Raw genomic sequence first — 22891 nt, 5'->3', positions numbered from 1 at the left:
ATTTGCTTATTATGACTAATTAACACGAAAAGTTTATTGAATCAAAATCTTAATAACTGATATAAACTTACCTCTGTAATAGTATATTGAATGACAAGGGCGGGAAGTGAGCTATATCAGTCGCGGGCGACGTGTGGGGCATGAGCCGTAGGCGAGGGCCGCATTTCGCCCAAGACTGAAATTGCCTTACTGCACGAGCCACGCATACTATTTTTTGTCTCGCCTCTACCTTTATCGATCACGGCAAAGGTAATGCAGGGATCTATGCAACAACTAGACTATAATTATACGACAACAATATTTCATGAAAGAAACGATTTGGTTTTATTTATTTTAAGCGTCATGCATGGAGGTTATAGGCAATATCGGTCAAGTCCCCCCAGTTCAAAATCTAGTAATTAGTACTAATTTTTATATTCTGTGGTACTAAGCAATATGCCTATGGGGAGGGGGCTTGAGTCCCCCCAAAAAATTTAGTCAATTTGCGCCTATGCATATCATCGGTAAATAATTTTTAAAACTAGTAAAAGTCGTAATACTACTATAACGTATAGTAGTGACCATGTTATATTGATTATCTCTGCACTGGCTTAAGATTATAGAAAGCTAATTTTAATCCGTGTATGTTTAAATCATGTTTGATCTCTGTATACAATATAATAATAACTATTGTAATATTGTTCTGTAATAAAAAATAATATTAACTCGGTCTGTTCATTTATTATTTCAATGCAATCTGTAATCAAAATATATTAAAATAATGTCTGTTGATGTAATCAAAGCATAGCAATGTATTTATTAAGTAAGTATAAGTGTATAAGTCCAATTTAAAGATAACAAAGCTAAAAAGCAGAATTAATTAATGTTTTGAAAATATATGTAAGTAAGTTATAATAGTCTAAAAGTCGTGTAATTAGTTATTTGATGAAAATATTAGTATTAAAATATTATGTTAGTAAAATGTCAATGATTATGATAAATTATATAATAAACTTTTAATACGAAACGTAATAATTTCACATGCAATGTCTCTTATTTTAGTAATCAAGCGTTTCAATCGCGTGCCTAGATAGTTTTATCATCTAAACTCTAAAGTTATAAATAGTACAACAATATAAATAAATTACATCACAAAATATATAGTGGTTGACATTTTCTAACTAATGAAAAATTGTCGCACTAAATAAAACAAGTATGAATTGATCATAGGTATACGTATTTTAAAACAAACATAATATTATTTTGAAATACATTTTTATCTTGTATTAAAGTGATTCTTATGTTTTGTACAAATATTTTATTTATTAACATCCAGTGGTGTAAGTATAGTTAACTTGATACTTGCGGATAATGTTTTGAACTACTGTTTATTAGTTATTACCGATTGTATTCATGAAAATCTTGAGCTTATAATATATTTACTATTAGAGTATTAGAGCCATTAATCGAAAATCGAAAAAGTTAACAACATATTAGATGGAAAATTAAAATTAATTTACAATAAATAAAGATTTTTGGTATTGTTCTTAATGTAAACTGTGCTATCATAATTAGTGCATAAGTGAGCGAACACGCTGTTACGTGAACACAAATTAAAACTCATTTATATAAACTCATTGTATACGAAAAAAGATTCTAAGAGAAGACAGTCAGCCTATAATATTAGGTGCCTATACTAAGTATATTTCATGATATTATTGTGATTAAAGTAATTCATTTATACATTAGTAAAACAGTAGGTCAAGTTCATTTTTGCCAAAAAAATTGATTTGAAAATATCATTGTGTGTATAAAATATAACTATATACTCTAAAAGTATCATATACCCACGAATAATACTATTACCCACAAGTTTCTTATGACCAAAGAAGAACTCCTTTTGTGCTCAACCTGCGGCATCATTTTAACAGTTAAGCACTTAATAACTGAATGTTTTAAATACGAAGAAGACGCAAAAAAGTTCAACATCTCATCTAACATAGGTCCCAACACAGTAGACATCAACAACATGATCAACTTCCTAAGAAAAACTGACCTTCTCAACCAAATTTAGATCAAAACGGTATCGCAACACAGCTTCACACGGCAGAACTACAAACAATGTACCTATTATTCTTAAGTATTTCGGTATTTACCTAAATGTATACATATAAAAAAAAACTGTAACTAATGGCCTTTGCAGCCGATGTAATTTAAGATGAATAAAAAAAAAAAAAAAATACTATTAAATTACAATAAAATAGCTAAAACCGTTATTCTTGGTTATAAATTATAATATTATGTAATTTCATCCAAATTCGAACTTAAAATGTATATAAAAATAACCGTGTACTATGTAGGTATTTTAGATTTGTTGGTTACAGTATGAACTATTTACAAAAATCGATGTTTTTAACTTTTAAATTTTCAATCTTTAGCTATATATGACATACGCCCAGCGATATGTAGGACGTTCCCAGCAGACTGTATAGGTACACTAGTACCGAGAATACGGCCATGTACAGGTCGACGGTCGGTACACGTACATGAGCAGCTGCACGAGCCTGGACACCATCGTCCAAGTGTCCAACTACCAAAGATCTGAAATGAGGACAATTTGATCAGCAAATATTAACTGTGGGTCAGCTGATCTCCTGAACCCTCTCCCCCTAGATCCGTCCATGAGGCTGTATACCAGCACCGGTAACACCAGTGGTCCAACTAGGGATATTCTGATTTCTGAGGGGACTTGTGCACCTCCCAGTTTAAAATGTGCACCCCCAAAAAATAAAAGACCATTATACATAACTTCAATGTACTCGATGTATAGGATGACTGCAGCGTCGTGTAAGTTTCCACACCACCTATATGCTTGTTAAACTACATTATATCACATCGTCCATGTTGTTTATAATCATGAGGTATTACACCTAGCGCGTTTTTTTTATTGTGGTGTCCCCTGTAAGCCTAATCCACATCGCAAGCGAGATCACGCGAACGCCGATCGACTACAATAATATTGTAATTTACTTAGATCGGTACAGCGAAAACTGCACTAGGTAGTCTTATATAACGTTTTTCGTTATTTATACATAGATAAAACATATTTTAATATAAATAAATATCAAATTTAACGTTGAATAGGTTTTAATTTCAAATTTTTAATTTTGTCGCAACACGACATTCGCACATTTTCGGCTTACTAAAGCATTGCATTTTAGTGTGTTTCAGCCTCTGGAAAGGCGAGCTATAAGCAGCTTGTGCCGAGGGATTTATATTTGTCACATATCATTATAAATCCAAGAGGAGTAAAAATACAGTAGCTTTAAACTATTAAGATGATATCCCCCAAACCTTATTTAAAATTCAACACTGTCCTAATATTATAACTATAACTATATAATTATTATTATACTTATCATATTTTTATTATATATTATATGATTATTTATTTATTATTATTTAGAGATTACCATAGTCCTGTTTCTACGTCTCCTACCACTCACTGTTCCTATATTGAACCTCTTTAATCAACCTATTTTAATTGTTGTGGAACTCATTCATAAACATTTTTATACGGCCCTGGAACAAAGTGTTTATTTTGTGTGCGTGACGCCGGCCGACGATAGTGGATGATATGTTTGGTATGGTGATGAAATGGTGAAGGGACGACAATATTAAATACATACATTTTACAAAATACTTAATACATACAATTTTCTTACTTGGTTTAGACATCTATAGTTTAGCTTACTTTACGCCGACCAAAACTTATATCAAAATAATTCCATATCGTCACTTGGACTTTAACTTTAACTTTTCTATAAAGCTAGACGGGTGATGAAACATTGTAGGTGCGTAAAAATATTTCAGTCTTCAGATACCTATGTGACCTGAGAGATATAATCCTTCATTAATAATTGCATTCATTATTGATGTGTGTACGTCTAAGAATCTAAAAAGTGTAATTGTTTTATTCTGAAAATAAAAAGAACTTATACTTTATGAACTAAAAGAAACTTAAAAAGTCAAAAAGAATATAAGAAAACTTTTAGAAAATAAAAATTATAACAGTAATCGGAAAAATATAAATATTATTAACGAAAGTAAAAACTGATGTATTATAATATTATACAAAATATGTATTTTGAACAAAATTAAAACGGTAATAACAATTAATAAGAAAATTAATAACTAGGCAGCATATTATTGAGCCAGCATATCTATTATTTATTATAATAATAAATATGAATAACTTGTTAGTGTACGTTTGTTTATATTATTGTGTTTGTGCCCAACACACGATACAAAAAATTAATACCAATTAGTTATAGCTATCCAATAAGGCTGCCCCTCTTTACGTTCATAGTACATGTAATATTTAAAAAACTACTTAACAAGAGATTAACGATCAAAGTCTTCTTGTTTAAAGCTATTCTAATTCTAGTCCAAATGAGTCAGAATTAAAAAGTACCTACTCAACTGAATAAAAAATACTGTAATGGCATTATTTATTAGGGTATAATTGAGATAGCTGAGGTGGACCACGTCATCCAGAAGTCAACCAGCAGTAATTTAAATAAATACAATTTACTGGCCGAAAAATTATGTAGTAGTCACAATATTATTTAATATTTACTGTTACTGTTTCACAAAAATATTCCAAACATATAGGGAGGTAGTACATAAATATACATTTTAAATTATCGTTAATAGGTAGACAGTGTTAAGGGGTAATCATACAGGAAATCTTTATAATTTTTGCACTCCTAAAAATATTGGTCTAGTTGCGCCTGTGTGGGGAACACTTCAACCCTGCCATATTCTAAAGGCCAACGGTCGATTCGACGTTGCCGAGGATCGAGTAGGCCATATCCTGCGAGATGTTCCTGTTTCCTGGCCATCGTGTCCTCCGCGAAGTCCTCGGACCATACACTCGTTTTTTGCTGCCTGTTTCTTCTTCCACCTGGTACACGTCCTGCAGCGTGTTTATTTCCGGCTGACGATTTTCTGACGATGGCTTAGTACCTGAAAATAAATAAATACATAACATAAACACCTAATAACCAATAAGTCACCGATGAAGCTTATTTTAATGCACATTTTTGGTTCCGCAAACTTGCCTAGTATAATATACTAACATTTTCAATTCAATTAATTTGGTTTTAGTTATTATTTTTTTTAATCTTAAATACTATAAAATAAATAATAATAAATGTACTTACACGAACATTAATTGTCTGTCGAGTAAAACAGTGTCTTTTTGATGTATTTCCTATTAAAATATAAGAACATGTTTTTTCGTAATATTTTAAATTGTAAGAACCATTGACTGAACTTTTTTTATTTATTTAAGTGTCTAGTAAATTTAGGTAAGAAAAACCTTTATGATAACTTTTTATTTCACCTATTGCATTAGTATTTGTACCTATATGTGTATTAATACTTTGTGCACTGTACTTCATAGCCTCATAGGTAATGAAATTATATTATAAATATAGCCATATTGATTATACTTAGACATTAAAAATAACATTGTTTATTTATTTAAGTGGTTCTTGAGTTAGTTTCCAAATTATTATAAAATAGTCACATGCCTCGCATCTTAAATGTAATAAAAAGTAATGACTAATGTCCCTTTTAATTTAAAGCTTTTTTAATTAATCATAAAATAATAATTAAGATAATGAATACGATCTACTCGGATTGTATTAGTTAGGTAATATTTCAGTGATTTTGATTTATATAATTTAGATATTTTTCTGATTTATTATTTACGTACGCCACCTAATATAATATAGACTATAATAATCAGCGATAAACGGATAAAATATATTAGTTTGGTACCTACATACTGCGCGTATCACATACTTTCAGTCATTCCAACATAAAAAAAAATTGTACATAGTATAGCTAATAGCTATAATTATTATAGGAAATAGCCATTAGGTATGATTTAGAAAGATATTTGGTTGAATATCTCCAGACCAGTAAAAAATGTGTTGTCCTTCCATCAAGTGACCGTCTGTCATCGGATATTAGTTAAATAAAATTAGTCTATAATCTAAATTCTAATGATTAAAAACCTATTATCGATATTTCTCTGTATCTTAATACCTGTAAGTGGCTAGGTATTAGTACGGTATAGTAAACGTCAACTAATATTGTAGATAATGGGTAAACACAAAATACCTAGTTGAAATATTATGTATAATAATTATAATATTATCGAGTTAGCATTATATTCAGGGCTTGAAATAGGGTTTTCGGTAAACACCAGTAACCGGTAATTTCCCAAAATTTTGGAAAACCTTTAATCGGTTACCGTTATTATAAACCTATTTGTACTCCCGGTTATCGGTTACCGGTTACCGTGACAATTTTTCAGCTAACATAAAACGTTATAATAACGTAATATGTTTTAACCGGTTAAGAACCGATTACCGGTATTTATAAATATTGACTACTGTTACGGTAATAATAATATATAATAATATTATGTTTAATTTATTTTAGCTACATAACGACGGTCTCCCTCATCGTATATTGTACTGGGAAATCTAAAAATAGCTTGATTCCTATAACACGAATATTGTATTAAGTATACGGGTACAAAGGTATAGTACAATTTTTTTTTTAGAAAACCAGTATTCAATTGGTTACCGGTAACCGACATTTTTTGAAGCGGTTATCACTTAACGGTAACCTGTAATTTTGAATCTAGTACTGGTAATTGGTTACCGCTAATAACAGGACCGGTATTCAAAAAATTTTCAAGCCCTGATTATATTATATTATACATTTATCAGTGTTCAGTTATCACTTATCACTATTGCATTTGTATAAATAGCGTGTTGTGTCAAGTGCATATCTTACAATTTACGAACAAGTTATTGTAAACTTGTCACAGTACCTATTTCAGACTATTTCTATTGTTTGAACGATAAGTTTTTGTCATAAAAATGTAATGGTGGTATACTAGTATCGAATATTGAAGCAAATAACTTCAATAACACATTAAAATTATTTTTTTATGATATTTTTAAATAAGTCTACTTGACAACTGACAACGGTCAAGATATAACGATTAAAGTAATTTTATTTTGTATTTTTAAGAAAGCGTCTTATTTTATTGTGTTTATTTTCGTGGAGTTATACAATATGAATTATTAAGTGTGCTACTATTAATAATTGTAAACAATATACAATTATCATTATTTAGTTTTTATTTGAAATGTTTGTTACAGTATTTCAGTAATTCTAGTCTGAGCACGAATATTACGCGTACAGTCACTTCGCAGTCCTCACAGCAATGCATTTTATACCGTACGTTGGAAGGACTATAACAAACAAGTACCATGATTTATGTTATAAACATAAACACACTTGTTTTTTTTTTATGAATTTTTAACAAATTGAGAATTAATGAATTTTGTAATCCTATAAACGTTTACGACATGGTAGCAATGATAATTTTTGTAGTTTTCTAGTTTTAAATAAAAATAAACCAATAGTCTTTAAATATTGTAATAAACAATCGCCATTTTATGGTATATACACTTATTTTGTAAACAAATGTTTACTGTTATTTTATTAAAATTGCAAAAATATTATAGGTATTTATCCTTATTATATTATAATTATACTATTATGCTCTACAACATTTTACTATTAACAAAACAATTTTACATAAAATATAACCATATAATTGTTAGGAATTAGGTAGGTATCTACCAATTAAACTATTACAAACGTAAAACATAATATGTTTGAATATGATGGAAATTAGAAGAAGATAGCCGATATAGGTACATGTTCGTATAATACACATTCAACACAATATAAGAATGCATTATACTCTTCTTGTAATGTATTTTATAATATATATATTTCTCACACAAATGTGTTTAAACTTTGAATTAGTGATTTAATGAATTGAAAACATTTTTTTGCTCACTATCATAATAATTCTATTGTAGTATTTTAGTTTTTACTAACTAAAATTCATTCAAATCATTCAACAGAAATCTAAATTCTCATATCTAACAATATTTGCTTATGGACAAACTGTCCAACTGTAAGGATTATTATTATAGTTTTTTAAAAGGAAAAAACATGTTCAGAATATTCAGTATTTTACGTATATATTTTCTGTTGTGATGGATTATACCATCAAAATTTACATTATGTTTATTATTTACCATATTTTGTGATCTTAGCCATTTAATTTTAAAGTTTGACTTATAATATTATACAACTATTAACTATATAAGATGTATAATATAATATGTTTAAAAACGTACAAAATAAAGCAATAATTAAAACTCCTCTATAGTGTGTGACTAAATGTATTCAAATTCAATGGACTCCGCAACTACTCAAGACGACAAGGCTCGAGTACTCAACGCGTACCTATATTATACTTGGATCAACGATTGGTAAGTTTAATTGCGACAAAAGAAAAAAAGAAACGTTTAAAAGCCATCGCTTTTCTGTGGTTGTTTGACAGATACCCTTATCTCCCAACATTTTATCGTCGATGGTGCTTATTATTACATGAAGTACTATGTAGATTGTAGGAGTATTAATTGTGTATTTGTGTATACCCACGATCTACGTATAAAATATTTAAATAGCTTCGTATCAGAACATTTTTATACTATCCACAGTGGTATACTTCAAATTCCCTTCAACTTTAATCTACAATATACATTTATATTATTCGACACAGTGAACAGTATTGACGTATTGTGTACATTGTAATTTGTGAGTATATTATATAATATTATTATACTTCATACTATAGGTACTCGCACATGAACACCACTCAATCGTCGGTGGATATTTTTTGGACCAGCGTTGGGTACTTTTTGTACCTCTACGAATTACGATTTGTGTACTCTATGATTAACCAATTAATGTTGGTATGGCACTATAATACTAGGTTACCTATTGGCTATTATAAACTGTAATATTATATATGTAATAATATTATGTTACTTCGTCAAAGTTCATTGATAGAGCGGTCTCGCAGCAACTGTAATATATATTTTCAATCGGGAAATTAGTCAAATGGACTTACCAAAATGGATGGGTTGTAGCTGACGTGTCGATAACTCAATACTGTAATAGACACGTCCAGTGTCGGAGGTCGGTTAGAGAAGTTGATATTCTTGTTTGTATTTTTATTTTTTATTCCCTCTCCAGTCCCAACCTTTACCTCCCCGCGTCCCCGGTTCGGCCACGCTAAACAAACACCACATCGCTGGAATAATTTATTAATTATAGTATTATACTTTAAGGTAGAGGTATATTATAGAGATTGGTTTAAGGAAATAATTTATTCGGAGTTTTGTGTTCGCCGCACTCATGCGAGTCCCAAACCAATAAACCATTATAATACCGTAGCTATATACCCACTATAATACTGCTAACAACTAACTAAATACTAACTAGACCGGCCAGAGGGACAACGGCCACGATATACAGTGGCATATTTACGATTATGACACGCGGGCACAGAAGTCGGCGTGCCGTTAGTATAATTCAAACAAGAAAAGTCAATTACCAAATGACGACGACGTGCGGTTGTTTGAACGTACCTATATTAGTTGTATTTAAATTTTCGGTTCCGTTTGTGTGCAATAATAATACCTATATTTTGTATACAGATACAAGATAGTTTGACACGCGAGCACGTCGATAGTTGTTTTTACTTTTGTTACCTATTATACCTATAATATTAAGTTCGGCCATATTAAATTTGTACTATTTATTGATATTATAGATAACTGTAAGAAGTACCTATACCTCAGTCCTACATAATATATTATAATATTTACATTTTACAATCTAACGTGTAGAAACTAATAATAATATATTATAATACGCATAAGGTGAATATACTATATTACTATATAATATATAGGACTTGGGTACTATATATTATCACTACACTCGTATATATAGGCACGTTTATGGTAATTATTGGTAGAGTATAGTGGTCGTCGCGCCCCGGGTTATCTATCTGTCAATAGGTACTCGGTTACTATGGAATCTAATTAATACTTGCAATAAATAAGTTTTTAGCTCGAGAACTTGTTAAAGAGTTAATAGTTTTTAATTTAAAAAAAAAAACAAAATATCGATTGATTAATGTCATATTCCTACCTAATAATATAATAGTCGTATACACGAGTATGTGGACATATCATTATTTTTATCTTGTATGAAACATTTTTGTTTATGAACATACATACCAAACGATAAGGACAAATGTATCATTGACATGCAAAATATAATGTTTTCGCCTTTATCATTTAAAATATAATATTATACTAAGTATAAAGTATTACCCTATTACTCATAACCTAAGTAAGATATATACTATATACGATATAAGTACCTACACACAAAATACTTTCTTATAACCTAAACCTACTGAAAATACAATATAGCTAAAAATTACAATGGTATATAGTTATAGGTAATAGGTAGGTACATTCTGTAAACGAACTTAATTTATATATGGATTACATTATAATATAATATTATTATTGTTTGGGATTTTTTTTCAGTCCGTTCCGTTCTACCTACAAACGTACAATAATTCCGCCAAAAATGACTATTCCTAATAATTTGCTCCCGGGTAAAAAGGGCTTAAGTCAATTTTTCACAAAAAGTTTTTTTTCTGCAAATGTAAAGCTTAATTTTTGCTGATTTTTTTGGTACATTTGGCATAAGTCAGTGACGAATATTACTCATATCATTAAAGAAATAAATAGGGCATATCTAAACATAACCGTTTCTACGTTTGATAGAAAAGGCGTATGATGCCTGGAAAAAAAGACATAAGTCAGAACAAGTGAAATAAAAAGGGCATAACTACAGTTATCTTGTTAAATATTCATAGTAACAATAGTATTTTAATGGTTACATGCATTAAGAATGTAATATATTATATATATAATATAAAAATACCTTAAATATGTATGGATATAATTAACTTACAAGTAGGAATTTTCAAACTTTGATACTGCTGTCGCAAAAAGTTGGTAAAATGTACTTAAGCTTTTTTTACCCGGGACCAGAGCTATATATATAATAATATAAGTACCAGAACTGCGCGCATCATTCACACTTCAAACACGTATCATAATATGGTACTTGGCGGCCTTATTGTACCTAAACATTATTGTAGTACTATATTATAGTGCCCATATATAGGAAAAAACAAAACAGTTGTTTGTACTATAAAAATAGTAGGATTGACTGTACATTATAATTGCTATAGCTGTAAGATTAATCAGATTTACTAAAATATTACAGTCAAGTTATTATAGTTATTCGAACTGAAATATGTTGTTTTAACTATATTTTTTAGTTAATTCAAACATAAAAAACTCCATTAACTATAAAATATAGTAAACCTAACTATAACTAATAACTATATTTATATAGTAATAATAAGTAAATCATTTTAGTTATTTTACCTATTAAATAGTTATATTTACTATAATTTGTTTAACTATAATATTATAGTAATTTTTTTCCGTGATAGTGTGCAACATAAAATATATTATTATTAGATACGATACTCGCCGGATGCGGAGCCTTCGTCGTATATTTCCCGGCTCACGTGCGATCCAAAACGATCACACCGGTGCAGTTTACACTGGACGCGTATATATACTTACCGATAATATACACCGATTGAAAATACGTTCTATATATCTACGATTTATATTAGATATTAGAACATGTTTAGACACGCATAACAAGACGTATCGGTGAAGAGTGTTGTTTATGATATCAAATTATATGACGTAATAAACGAAAAATACGCATATGTTTTCAAATTATCAAACACAATCGTAAATACTATAATATATTATAATGGTTAACTATCAGCTATTACGATATAGTTCTAAAAAAAATGAAACGTTCCGAGAGGTTTAAAGAGTTTAAGACGTAAAAATATATTGAACTAGTAGACATTTTTTTTTACTAATCGTTTTAATGTGCTTAAAAATATATGCTATTTTTATACACGCTCGTACATTTTACAAGCACTTCACGAGTACAACATATTATATTATTTCGATCGAATTCAGTATTTTTTATGTCGTAACTATATTTATTACCATAGGTTATGATAAAAAAAAATTCAAGTAAATTAAATTTTTTATTTATTAATTTTACTTTAATAATACCATGTGAGTTCAGAGATTAATTAATTTAGGAGGGAAGGAGGCTATGCGTAACTTTTGAAAGTGCCTGGCCCCTCCACCATTCCAGCCTCCTTAGTTGAGCTTATGTCCATAATCTATATCCGTTGTTCATTGTCATATTAATTCTAAAACGTATAACTTATTAGGTAGGTATAACATTAATATCATATAGGTACATAGTTACACAACTATAATATAATAGGCATCTGGCTATAATTGAATAAACAACTTAACCGTTTTAAATGCTAAAAACGAAATAATATAATATTAAATATAATGCCATAATGTAATAAATAATATCTTGGACCATAGTAACGAGATTTGTTTATTTAAATTTAAGTTTTAAGAATTAATTATGTACACGACCACAGGCGTCCGATCAAACCCATATACCGGACGAACTTAGAGAGAAACGCTGGTTGAGTTAGATAGAATCATCGGGGAATGTCCAGTGGCGCCAGACTAGAATGGCGCCTATACAATAATGAGACATACTGCACCGAGGACAAAGAGAGGACTAGCGGCGGGCAGACGGACCTGGACGCCACGAGGCCGATCCCGAGTGGACGCGGTCGGCCTCCTCTGCGGTGACCGGGCCACGTTCTCGTTGGGCAGCGACGACGGCTAAGGATTGGTGTACTACAACGTAATATGCGGCCGAACTGCCGGCGGCGGAGGAGGAGGGTGCGAGCTCGACGGCGGAAATGGATAAAAAAAAAACTATGGCGTGCAGCGGCACTTGCAGCGGCCGAAGAAGAGGATCGGGATCAGCGAGGACGAGTTTGGAGATCAGCCGCCGCCGGAGGACCACCGAAGGCATAATGTCATGGAAATGCTGCCCGCGTCCGGGAAACCGGCCCACCTGTGAGCGAGGACGGTGTTCGTTCTGCTGTGGTCGGGGCGGGCAAGCGGCCGGGCGAACGGGACTAGAAAGCCTGCTGCAGATGTCGAGGTGCGCGTGCCAGAGTTGCAGGTGTCGGGACCGGGAGATGGTGACAACAGAGTCGAAGTTGAGGAGGAACAAACGGAGTGACGGTGAAACTGAACGGGGTAAGAAGAGACGTAGCAGTTCCGAGAGAAAAGGACTACATAACATTTATGCATAACAGCAAAAGCTGGCACTTATAGATCAGCCAAACCCATGTCCAAAATCCAAATCAAATATTACCTATACTACCAATTACCTGCAAACAGACAACATGACAACACATTACATTATAACGTAAGTTATAAGCATACAGTATTTATGAACTAAAAGTGTTACGACTTATTATATAATATACTATATTATAACAATGTGTCAAAAAATCGTCAAAATTGTTAATAATTATTCTCAAAATTACAATTTCAGCATACCTACGATTGACCGGCGAGCTTCCAAAAGAAACGCTCGCCGGAATTCTTAAAGCCATATCGCACTGCTCGGAACTGCCATCGTCTTCAAACCATTTTACCCTTTTATCAGTTTCGCCGTCATCTCCGAATGTTCCTCATCCTCCTCTAGTCACCATCTCCGGTTCCGGCTGCACGCACGGGCCGCACTTCGATCTGCAGCAGAAGCTTTCTAGTCCAAACCGCCCGGCCGACCGCCTGCCGGACCCCAGAACGAACACTCGGGCCGGTTTCGCGAACGCGGGCAGCATTTCCGTTGTGGTGGTCCTCCGGCAAAGGCTGATTTCCTGCAGACTCGTCCTCTGCTTGGTCCCGTGCAGGCTACTGCCGCCGCTGCATGCCATAGAAATCGCCGTCGAGCACCAGAGCATCCTCCTCTCCAGAAAACTGCCGGCTTGGTTCGGCCGCTTGTTGTAGTGCACCTAGCGCCGTCGTCGCGGCCTGACGAGAACCCCCCGCGGGGGTGGCTCGGTGGCCGCCAGGCGTCCTGGTCCGACAGTCCGCCGAAAAATGTCCTCTCGTCGTCCTCAGTGCAGTATGTCCATAAGCCGGACATTCCCTGATATCAAAAACCAGCGTTTCTACTCGACGGTAATCGACCGGTTGAACATACACAAAAACAATATAGTGTAAATCAGGAATTGGCGAAATACTTTCAAAATTTGTCTTAAAATACAAAATACATTTGATTTTAATGAGTTGTTATTGTCAAATACAGAAGACTTTATTATATAGATACACTTGAAAAAAAAAACCTACATACCTAATAAAATAAAAATAAATTGTAAATTATTTAAGAATAAATTGATGGTTGTTTTACAAAAGCCTAATTGTTTTGATTTTTCCTGAATACGTTTACTCAGCCTGAGTTATAATAGGTTGAGTGCAAAAAACAAAAATACTTTTATTTAGATTATTAAAAAAAAAAGTGGGTAAGTGGATGTCTCTGCTGTACAGTAGGTTATAAGTGGGTCACTGTAATGGATGGTGTTAAATTTGAATTCAATGATATAATATCATTGTATTAGAAAAACGATTCTGAACGAAAACGGTCAGTCAGCCTATAATATCAGTATATCACCAAGTATATTTGATGATATTATTGTGAATAAAGTAATTTATATATAACCTATTTACGTGGAGCCTTGTTTTCAATTTTCAATCCTTAGCTATAAAAGTTGAACATTTTATAATTATTTTTTGAACTTTAAATGCTTAAAAAAAAAAATTGTGCCTATGTATTTTTAAAATTTTTCAACTGCAATTGTAACAATACATCAGGAGCCTTGTATTAAATTTGCATGCTTTTTTACGCAACAAATAAAATGTTATTGATATTTATAGAAAAAAAACTAAGAAAATATGTGTAGGTATTAAGTAGAGAGCCTTTATAGTTTATATATAATAATATATTTATTATCTAGACTCTCTAGTGTTAGCCATTAGGTATTTACTGTCTTAAAATGTTCGATATTGTTACCAAAAAGTAAAAACCGTATAGGTAATAAACTTCGCTGTTTTGACGCGCCGTGTTCATTTTGAAATATAGTGCGCCATCTATCGGAACAAAGTGTTAGTTTTTACTTTAGTACCTCCGTAACAAAATAATCGCGGTACTATCGGTATAATATGGCAATAGCTTATAATCTCCTTTATTTGTTTGTGACCGGTAATACATCATAGCGTAATAATATTATTATTTATTAATTATTTTAAGTATTATTACTCTTTGTATTAATTATTATTCTATGTAATAAATCGTTGATGGTCGATCGATAAAAAGTTATGTACTATTAATATATTTTAATAATATTTAATGTTTATAGGTACTATTGACCATTTAAGTATTATTAATTATATAACTAATATTATTTAGTTTAATGATATATAAAAATAATTTGAAGAAGACGTAGACGTTACCTCTAGATATTTTAACCAGGTAGGTACGTGTTATCTCATCACGTTTTTCTTATCAACGTTCAACGCCATAACCGCAAAAATCGTGTTTACAAAACAGGCTATCGAGCGGGCTATCAAGTTATAATTCAAGTACCAATGTTTTAACTGTCTTGACTTGTAACTTATTCAAACGATCATTCAACCGACAGAATTTTACCGGTAGACGGGAATTATTTTTTACAATATTAATTCGTTTTTTATTTATCGATTTATTCTAATAACTTTAATGTAGGTGGTCTTGTGGTCTTGTTTTACATAGTTGTGCGATTTGAACGAGAAATTTGTGGATGAACATAACATTCTTGTGTCTTATAATGCAATACAATTTGTCGCAAGGTACTTATGTAAATTATAACTAAATACATTTTAAAAATAAAATAACAGGTAAAATATAATAATATTTTATCCAATTCTACGGTGGGTGGAGGTTGATGAGGGTGCCAAATCCCCATATTATGCTTTACCTATTAGTTAATTGTTTATTTAAAATCATATAAATAATATAAGCTACAACATGGTTGGTATAAATTGTTGTTAACACGGTTTACAATCGTTTTATAAATTATTGTTGGTAATTGATTATGAATTATGATAGACCACAGTGGTTATAACTTGTAATCAAAATAGGTTTATAATTTGTGTTAATTCCTTACTTTGTCTGATCAATAACAGTTGAATACATACAACTACAAAGACTTTAAATTTTAATTCAGATATATGTTTTTGACTTAGTTTGATTTAGTTATTTTGTAACTGATCATTTCTATACTGATTACTAGGTATTTAATGTGAATTGAATTTCTTTGAAAAATTATTTTATTTCTTTGATTGTTTAACCTGTTATTTTAAATCAATTTTTATAATTAAACAACATCATTTTATTATAATATTAATTATTATGTTTAAACTTAAAATCACTAATTAGTGATTATTCCTGTACAATTTACAAATAAAAGTTATAGATGATAATATTAGTTTGTTTATAGGTTTATCTGTCTTACTTACTGAACTAATTGCCCCTAAAGTAATTAAATATTATTATTATTATTTTTAATTATTTATTACCATTACAAAAAAAAATACTGTAAATTCCTAAAAAAAGATTAGCTTACTACTGGGCCAAGAAACATTAACATATTAACTAATAACAATCTTACTAATATCTCATATTATTGAGATACATTAAATTATAATTGAATTTGATATAGGTAAGCATACAATATACAATTATCTATTAGGTGAACTATTAATTATTATTGAGACAATGTTGGCGTTCACTGTTTAATATAAATACAATTAAATAGGTCCCATATTTATATTTATATAAGTTTATATGACAGTATTAATATAATTATAGACATAAGTAGTATATTTATATTATATATCTTGTGGGTTACTTATTTGCAGTTAATTTATTAGCTTTTTCCTTCCATTATTGTTTTATTTATGTATAATTTGTACTTGTTTCAGAATTTTGTGGATGAATCATTTCTTAAGTTTACAAATATAATTTTGTAATTTAATCCATTTTTAAACAAGGTAAGTTTAGTCTTCATACTCGTTTTAAGTTTTTTGTTTTGACTTTTGTTCGATAGCCATTTTAAAAATAAATACTCATACTTCAAAAATTGTATGATGATATTATTTTGTTTTACCTATAAAAAAATTAATTAAATAAACTCTGTTCCATGAGAGAACATGCTAGTTCTGTGTAACCCTACTCGTATACCCCCTCGTAACCCTACTATCGAAACCAATTCCCCTATAGCAGGGTGTTATGTGGAAAAACCGATTTTGGTCGGGCTACAGCATGTTCTCTCGTGGAATAGAATATAGGTATGTTTTAAATTTAATTAATATGTACCTATTAGTAAATTATACAACAATATAATATATATGTTTTATAGTAAGAATATAATAATTTATCATAGTAAATAAATGTTTCATACCCTGTGCTTTGTAAGTAATAACTTATTAAGTACATCATTGAAGATACCAGTTTTTTTTTCTTGTTCTTTGTTTATATATTTAATAATAAAATGATTGTGTTATTTTCTTATTATATATAATATTTAATTATTTTTATTCAGGCAGATTAAAATGGCTTCATTCGATCTGAGAAGAGAACTTCATTCTAGAGGACCTCCAGTGAATTTGAATAAAAGTGTGTCCACAAAGAAACATACACTACACTTTGATGGCCGTTTTGTTAGCAAATCAGACCGATACCAGTTAGAATCGTATGGTCTATATACACCTAATCCTGTACTTGAAGGATTAAGTATATCGCATAAGAATAAATTAATATGGTCGGCTCGTTTATCAGATAGTCTATGGGCATGGTTTGTATATGGCCGCAAACTTCTAGTATGGAATGCAGAAAACAATAAAGAAAATAAAACAAATCCTTGTTTTGAACTTGGATTACCAGCAAGTGAAGTGGCTCATCAAGCCGCTCTAGTTTGGGTTTTTGAACCTGAAATAGAAAAGTCGTCATCTCATGCTTGTTGTATAGCTGTGTCTCCTGAAGGGTTGATACGTTTTTGGAGAGACGTCTATGACGAAGTTGAATATTTTGAATACAATACAGATTTGATGGGAAAAGAATGTGAATTCCTATATCAAGTTGACAGTTCAAGGTACATTTTGTTGACAACTACTGCTGATTTGGTCATGGTAACAATCAACATGGATACTGTTCGCCCTCAAATAAGTAGTAAAATATTGACTGAATCTACTGGTTGGCTGGGTAATATATCTATGAACATATCATCTCTTGTTTTTGGTTCAACTGGTCAACAGACTGACCCTAAAACCATATGTGGCTGCGTTTTAAAAAGTTCTTCTGATTATACTGAACGCATATATATAGTTACAACTAATGGTACAACCTTAACTAAGTGGAATGTTTCAAAACCAAATAGCGAGAAACAATTATTTGAAGTAAACTTGGCAAATTCTTTACAAGAAAAATTTTCAATTATGATGTTTAATAGTGTTAGTACTGGGGATATGGATATGGAAATAATTGACATGAAACCAACTAATAATCGTAGTGAAGAGGTTATTGTTCTCATACACACCAAACCAAACCAAGCTTACAATTATTATATCTTAGCAACCATACAAATTCAAGATAGTAAGTGTCCAATCACTTCATTACATGTTCTTAATAATGTTGAAAATTCCTACTTGAATGAATCTACACCTCAGCTACTGATTACTGAACAACAAGCATTTATTTTGTCTAAACATTATATCCTTGTTGTTACTTTTGAACCATTCCAAACCGATGTCATTGGTATTGATTGTGATTTAAAATTTGGTGGAGGTTCAGTGGTAAACAATTACGGTATGTTTTTCACTCAATCTCATTGTTTAACTGTAGTCACTAAAATAACTAACGTGGAATACGATTTCAATGAATCAAGAAGTGTTCTTCAATCTCCAGATTTAAATCAATCCATTGCTGTAACTGCTGAAGTAGAAAGTGGTAGCAATGAAACTAGATTAAAATCCGCTTTTCTACAGTTTGTCAGCCGAAAAATAGACAATTGCAGAGCATTAGTGAAGCAAGCATGTCCAGAAGAATTGACTTCAACTGATGAATCTAGTCTAGATAAAACTGTATTTAAAGTTGGAGAAGATCTTGTTAATGATATACCCATCAATGATCCACGTTGGTTAGGTGTTCATGGTGAACCTACTATCAGATCATCATCAATGGTAATATTAAGTCATTTAGAAGAAAAACAGCAAGCAATTCATTGGTATCTTAAATTTTTACAAGAGCTTGGGTTATGGAATCGTATGAGGCAAATTAATAAATATGAAACTCAAGTCTATACAGGATGTGCTTTAAAAGATTTAAGTGAAAAATTACAAGCTACATTAACATTTAGAAAAATTGAAGTTGAACATAGTGAATTATTAGATACATTAATAAAAGAAGCAGTCGAAAGCAATTGTGATGGTTATTCTTCACCACCAGGCCTTACACACATTGATAAGTTTTATAAACAAGTCAGTATGTCGCACGTCCTTTTCCAGAGACTATGTATATACAGTGAAGAAATTTCTTCTACGAATCGTAGTGCTATAGATATTTGTTTAATTTTATGCAACGTCAATAGAATATTAGTTAAAGTACTTGGTGCTGTATTAGACTACAGAAGACAAAACATTGAATTTTTCCCTATTGACAAACAAAAACAATCAAAAATATCTTGGATTCTATGTGAAAATAATGAAGGCATATGTTCTGAGCTGATAAAACAAATAAATATTAGTCTTGAATTTGCCAAAAAGGCAAATATTACCAAAGAAGTTCGTTCAGAAATTTCTGATCAAGTTGCATTTTTGGTAGATGCCTTACTATCCAGCTCTATTGATGTACTTTCTGAAATGGACAGCAATTACACACAACTCAGGTATAAGCTACTTAAGAAACTTATGGACTTTAAAGAACACCACAAAGTAATTGAATTGGCTGAGAAATATGCAGACCATAGAGTTATAGTAGAGGTTTGTTTTGAAACAAACAATATTGATTTATTGTATAATTTTATGGACAAACTTAACGATCAAAATTTTCGTCGAACCGTGTTTTCTTGGTACTTAGAACAAGGTAAAATTGTAGAATTGTTACGTAATTTTTGTCGCAAACCTAAATATGAACATGACATGGCATTAGCATTGGAAGCCTATCCAAATTATGGTTGGATAGCTGGAAGTCTTTCTGAAAATATTAACCTAACATGTGAATCCCTAAAACAGTGTTGGTCTAAGGAGGAAACAAATGTGCTTAGAAAAAAATACCAATTGAATTTGTACAGAATGGCGGTTTTGGCAAAAAATGGGCCATTATCTAAGAACCCAGAGTTGGACCAAATAGATAGACATTTGGAAGTTATTGAACATCAGATAAATATTCCTGAGTGTGTCTTAGAATTATTAAATTTAGATTTGAATAATATGCGTGTGTTATCTCCTGAAGAAATTTTCTATTTATACTTGCACGAAAACAATAGTACCTTGGATGAAAATCAATGTTTACGTGCTTTGTCTGTGTTACAATTTGTTCAAAATAAAGAAGAATGTGAAGATCTCAGTCGCTATTTGTGGTGTGAAACAATATTAAGAGAGACATTAAAATATCCACTTCACGACCAAGAGATTGGTGATCCTATTGAGTTTATACAGAATCTTCTATTCTTTAAGACCTTAAAACTCATGTACAACAACGGCCTATTAGATATCTTACCATCTTTAGACTGGTTGTTGTTTGCTGATGAATTAGAAACTTTCCATTCAAATACTATGTGGCAGTTTGTTATGAAAATGGGATTTGAACATTGCTTAAGACCTGCTAGTGTTAGTATGGATTTTGAAACTTCACTTGTTCAGTAATTCATAAATATTGATTTAAAAATCTATTAATATTTTTTATATACTTATGTGTATTATTTTAATGTTACGTACATAATGTTTTTAACAATAAATAATAAAAAAAAATGTAAGTCTTTATTAAATACATTTGGTTTATTAATTATTATTCTCATTGGTTACTATATATTATTTTAATTGTGTTCCTACAAACAAATGTAATATTATTGAATATCCATTATGCTGTTAAATAAAATGTTAGTTATAGGAAACTTTTTTTAGAATTTAGTACTACCCGAAAAAGTTATGTATTCTAACTATATTAGTACTCACAGTAGGTTCTATAAATATAATTTGTATGGTTATTTTAAATAATTTGAGATAATTGTTACTACTTATGATCTTTATTAATTAATTATCAACAAATAAAGAAAAAAAAATAGCTTCTACAAAAAACAATATGCACGGTTAATAATTCACTAGGTATGTAATTTCATATTAAATATTGTAGGTAGGTAATATTATAATATTGAAAAAATAATAAATATTAACCTTTAATATAGCCATACATGTGACTTTATTTTACAATATTTTATAGTGTAAATTGTAATTTCTATTGAGAATAGTTGTACAATTATTTAATTGAAAATAAATTAGAATAACAATCAATAAACAATTGTTTTAAAAACACATCAAAAAAGAATTCAAATTACGATAAAATTATAAATTACAAATTTTAGCATTTATTTAATATACAGTTATTATATAGTGCTACTGATCATCGTATCAGTTGTTTAATTTACGTTGGCTACCTATTACAATTATTTTTATTTGTTTTACAAAATAGATACAATAAATAATTGTATAACACGGATGAGCATACATTCACAAATCACAATCAATGGACAATAATGATCTTATACTACTTATAGTATGCCTATTTTTTTTTTACCATAATTTTTTATTTGGCAATTTGTTACAGTTATAGAGCATTTAGCTTAATTTATATAATAGTATAGACAGGAAGAACAGCTTTCTCTGCACTGCCAAATTTTTCCCTTTGAGTTTTGGTGGCAATTTGAATGTTGTTTGTTTCTTTGTCGTCTTTGTGTCTTACGGGGCGTCGGCTCGTTGTTCTGCAATAAATGAAGCAGCTTCGTCAAGATGGAACGGGGTGAGACTGAGAATAATTTCACGAAGATCTATATTCACTTTCTGTAAAAAATATTACCTCTTTCAAAATACTGACTTGCATTCGGTCACTTAAATACATATTATACAAGCAACGCAAATTTTTAAGTCTAATGGAAAATAATTATTCTGGCATTGTGCGAAAAGAGTTCTTGAATGAGAGAGTAGAATACCATAATATACGTTATTATAGGTAGGTACTGTTCGACTTTCCGTTGACCGTATGCCACTTAGCTCCTCAAAGTTTCTGCGAAAGTAAACATGTTTTTCAAATATAGTAGGTTCATTCACTGCATTGACAAACTCTTCAAACGGCGCGCCCTACACAGCAATCAATCCCGGACAAGAAACATAAATTGTCCAACTTCCGATTTCCGAGCCGCCCAAAATAACCGATGACCAACAGGCAACCCTCAGTTCTGGACATTCGCCGAAAGACGAAATCAAGCGGAATAAGCAGTAATAACCCGGGGCACGGCATATTCCGTGTATCCAACTATTCCGCCTTTATGATACGGAGTATCATTCTTACAAGGGAGGGATGGCTCCGGTACCGGGAATCGAACCCGAGCCTCCTGGGTGAAAGCCAGGTATCCTCGGGCGAACCGCGGTTACCTATCTCGAAAGATCAAATAAAACATGTTTAGCTATCTTCTTTTGAAATTATTAATTTAATTCATATGCTTATTTGAAGTATGAAATGAGACTCATGTTGGAAGGGATTTAGACAAGGTGAATGTATAGATATATGGATA

At 31.0% G+C, this 22891-nt stretch overlaps 1 protein-coding gene, 1 long non-coding RNA gene and 1 pseudogene across 3 annotated transcripts; 1 reads left to right on the top strand and 2 right to left on the bottom strand.

The window, feature by feature from the left end:
- Positions 1 to 4585: 4585 nt before the first annotated feature.
- LOC132950972 (uncharacterized) lies at positions 4586 to 11039 on the bottom strand. Its single transcript, XR_009665270.1, has 3 exons — positions 10990 to 11039; positions 5205 to 5254; positions 4586 to 5007 (listed from the first exon to the last, which is right to left on the bottom strand). It is a non-coding gene; the product is annotated as an uncharacterized LOC132950972 (long non-coding RNA).
- Positions 11040 to 13567: 2528 nt separating this feature from the next.
- Positions 13568 to 14157, bottom strand: LOC132950971 (uncharacterized; annotated as a pseudogene).
- A 1458-nt stretch (positions 14158 to 15615) lies between these two features.
- On the top strand, positions 15616 to 21114 carry LOC132950838 (nuclear pore complex protein Nup133). 2 transcript variants are annotated; one of them, XM_061022428.1, is made up of 4 exons: positions 15624 to 15719; positions 15793 to 15896; positions 17031 to 17099; positions 17651 to 21114. In XM_061022428.1, the coding sequence occupies exon 4, from the start codon at positions 17661 to 17663 to the stop codon at positions 20967 to 20969; it is 3309 nt and encodes a 1102-aa protein (XP_060878411.1). In that variant the 5' UTR covers positions 15624 to 15719; positions 15793 to 15896; positions 17031 to 17099; positions 17651 to 17660; the 3' UTR covers positions 20970 to 21114. The 2 variants fall into 2 exon arrangements, with proteins under 2 accessions (XP_060878410.1, XP_060878411.1); XM_061022427.1 differs by having other exon boundaries at positions 15616 to 15896.
- The last annotated feature ends 1777 nt before the right edge of the window (positions 21115 to 22891 follow it).

Source organism: Metopolophium dirhodum, chromosome 8 (assembly GCF_019925205.1).
Source record: "Metopolophium dirhodum isolate CAU chromosome 8, ASM1992520v1, whole genome shotgun sequence".
Classification (NCBI taxonomy): Eukaryota; Metazoa; Arthropoda; class Insecta; order Hemiptera; family Aphididae; genus Metopolophium; species Metopolophium dirhodum.
Note: the sequence above shows the minus strand (reverse complement) of the source record. Positions and strands in the feature narration are given on the sequence as shown.

What these genes read in the sequence shown, in the direction of transcription:
- LOC132950838 (XM_061022427.1), top strand. Translation starts at nt 17,661, where the DNA reads ATGGCTTCATTCGATCTGAGAAGAGAACTTCATTCTAGAGGACCTCCA.